Here is a 2,636-nt window from a genome sequence, read left to right as displayed (position 1 = left end):
GGGACAGGGCGACGGCAGAGCCCCAGAGTGTGTCTGGGTGGAGTCCGCACTTCACCAGGAGAGCTGAGTGGGCCCGGCTGGGGCACAACCTGGTGTCCCAGGGGAAGGGAAGCTCCAGGCCATGCCAGGCTTGGGCCTCCCCACACCCTGCCAGGACAGTTTTGTGGGCTGTGGGGGAGACCCCTAGATTCCAAACTCAGACTCCAGAAACCAGGAAGGAGGGAGCGCGGCCTGTCCTGGGTTCACATGGGGAAACTGAGGCTGCAGAGGAAAGGGCCGGGCCAGGATGCCTGGGAAAGGTGACTTGAGAAGGGCTTATAGGAAGGCAACGGGGCTGTCTGCTCTCCAGAGGGCTCCAGTGGAAAGGAGGGAATGAAGAGGAGGAAGAGGCCCTGGGTGAACCAGACAACCACACCGTGAACCCTCCCAGAGACTTTAGACAGAGAGAGGCGCTCCACACACCCCACACTCCCTGTCATCTCTCACCCCCTCCTCTGTCCACACAGGTCAGCCCAAGGCCACCCCCTCAGTCACTCTGTTCCCGCCGTCCTCTGAGGAGCTCCAAGCCAACAAGGCCACACTGGTGTGTCTCATGAGTGACTTCTATCCGGGAATCTTGACGGTGACCTGGAAGGCAGATGGTACCCCCATCACCCAGGGCATGGAGATGACCACGCCCTCCAAACAGAGCAACAACAGGTACGCGGCCAGCAGCTACCTGAGCCTGAGGCCCGAGCAGTGGAGGTCCCGCAGAAGCTACAGCTGCCAGGTCACGCATGAAGGAAGCACCGTGGAGAAGACAGTGGCCCCTGCAGAATGTTCGTAGGTTCCCAACCCTCACCCCAGCCACAGGGGCCTGGAGCTGCAGGATCCCAGGGGAGGGGTCTGCATCCCAAGCCAGCCAGCCCTTCTCCCTGTACCCAGTAAACCCTCAATAAATATCCTGTTTGTCAACCAGAAATCCTGCCCCCTCACTTCATTTCTTCTCTCTCATATGATTTGATGCTTCTGGGTTCTCAGTGTGGCGTTGGGGGAATCCTGGCACCAGTGGGAAAGCAGCCTGGAGGGGAGGATCACAGTCTCCCAGGCGTGTCCCCTAGAGAAATAGGCCAGGATAGGAGGAGTCGGCTCACTGAACACCGGTCCATCCATTCTCTCCCACCTCCCCTTCCTCCTTGCAGCTCAGCCCCAGACTCACTGTCTACTTTCTGGAGGGAGCTATTTCTGGCTGAGCCTCCAGATATGCCTTCTGTCCGTGTCCTGGTCTGGACCCTCTATCCACCCATGGCCTCTCTTTCCTCAGCCTGGAAATCCTACTTTGGCCTGGAGCCCCTCTGCTTCTGGCCCTGGCCCCTGGAATGCACTCCTTCCTCTCTGCCCAACTCCCCAACCCTGAGAGCTGGACTGTCCAGGACACTCATCAAATTCATGAGCTCTTATATTTTGGGCCCACCTTGATTTTTCACCTGACAGCAGGTTCAAAAGTGTGATAAAAACAGGAGGAAGCCAGGAAGGAAATATACATGAAAGGCCTGCAAGAGGATCAGGACACTTGCAAAAGATAGGCTCTGAGCTCCCCAGGAACCAGTGCAAGAAGGGTAATAGGTGCTCCATAACTTATTTCTTTTTTCCTTTTTTCTTTTTTGGGACAGAGTCTGGTTCTGTCACACAGGCTGGAGTGAAATGGTGCAATCTTGGTTCACCGTAACTTCCACCTCCTGTGTTCAACCCATTCTCCTGCCTCAGCCTCCCCAGAGTTGGACGTGGGGCCTGGTGGGAGGTGTTTGGTTAGTGGTGGATCCCTCATGGCTTGGTGCTGTCTTCCTGATAATGAGTGGGTTCTCGTGGCATCTGGTTGTTTAAAAGTGTGTAGCACCTCCCTGTCAACTCTCTTGCTCTCGCTCTGGCCATGTGAGACATCTGTTCCCCCTTCACCTTCTGTCATGATTGGAAGCTTCCGGAGGTCTCCCCAGAAGCTGAGCAGATGCCAGCATGCTTCCTGTACAGCCTGCAGACCTGCGAGCCAACCAAACCTCTTTTCTTTATACATTACCTGGTCTCAGGTGTTTATGTACAGAAATTCGAGAATGGACTGATAGAGACATTAATCTTATTAGTAAGGGCAGAGCCTCTCACCTCCCTAAAGCCACCACCTCATAATACCATCACATTGGAGATGAGGTTCCAACCTGAATTCTGGTGGGACGCAAACACTGAGACCATAGTACCCTATCTCCAAATACAGACACATTCTGAGGACCTGGGGTTAGGACTTCCAACGTATGAATCTGGAGGAGCACAATTCAGCCTGGAACATCTGCTTTGGTTTGGGCTTCCCTGCAAGCAGGCCTCAAAGAAAGGCTGTTGGGCTTGGAGCTTGTTTGGGACGAGCACTCCCAGGGGCAAGAGTGGGGGATGGGGAGGGGGAGAGCAAAACAGGAACAGCAAGAAAACCAACGCAAAGGCCAGGCACAGTGGTTCACACCTGTTATCCCAGCGCTTTGGGAGGCCGAGGCGGGCGGATCACGAGGTCAAGAGATCAAGACCATTCTGGCCAACATAGTGAAACCCCGTCTCAACTAAAAGTACAAAAATTAGCTGGGCATGGTGGCGCTTGTCTGTAGTCCCAGCTACTT

At 55.0% G+C, this 2,636-nt stretch overlaps 1 gene segment (V, D, J or C); it reads left to right on the top strand.

The window, feature by feature from the left end:
* Positions 1-439: 439 nt before the first annotated feature.
* Positions 440-961, top strand: LOC113221168 (the record flags this gene model as incomplete). The annotated part of the segment is given in 1 exon segment: positions 440-961. A coding segment is annotated over 1 exon segment (387 nt), but the record flags the coding sequence as incomplete, so codon positions are not given.
* Positions 962-2,636: the final 1,675 nt, after the last annotated feature.

This window comes from Piliocolobus tephrosceles, unplaced genomic scaffold (assembly GCF_002776525.5).
Source record: "Piliocolobus tephrosceles isolate RC106 unplaced genomic scaffold, ASM277652v3 unscaffolded_21421, whole genome shotgun sequence".
Taxonomy (NCBI): Eukaryota; Metazoa; Chordata; class Mammalia; order Primates; family Cercopithecidae; genus Piliocolobus; species Piliocolobus tephrosceles.
Note: the sequence above shows the minus strand (reverse complement) of the source record. Positions and strands in the feature narration are given on the sequence as shown.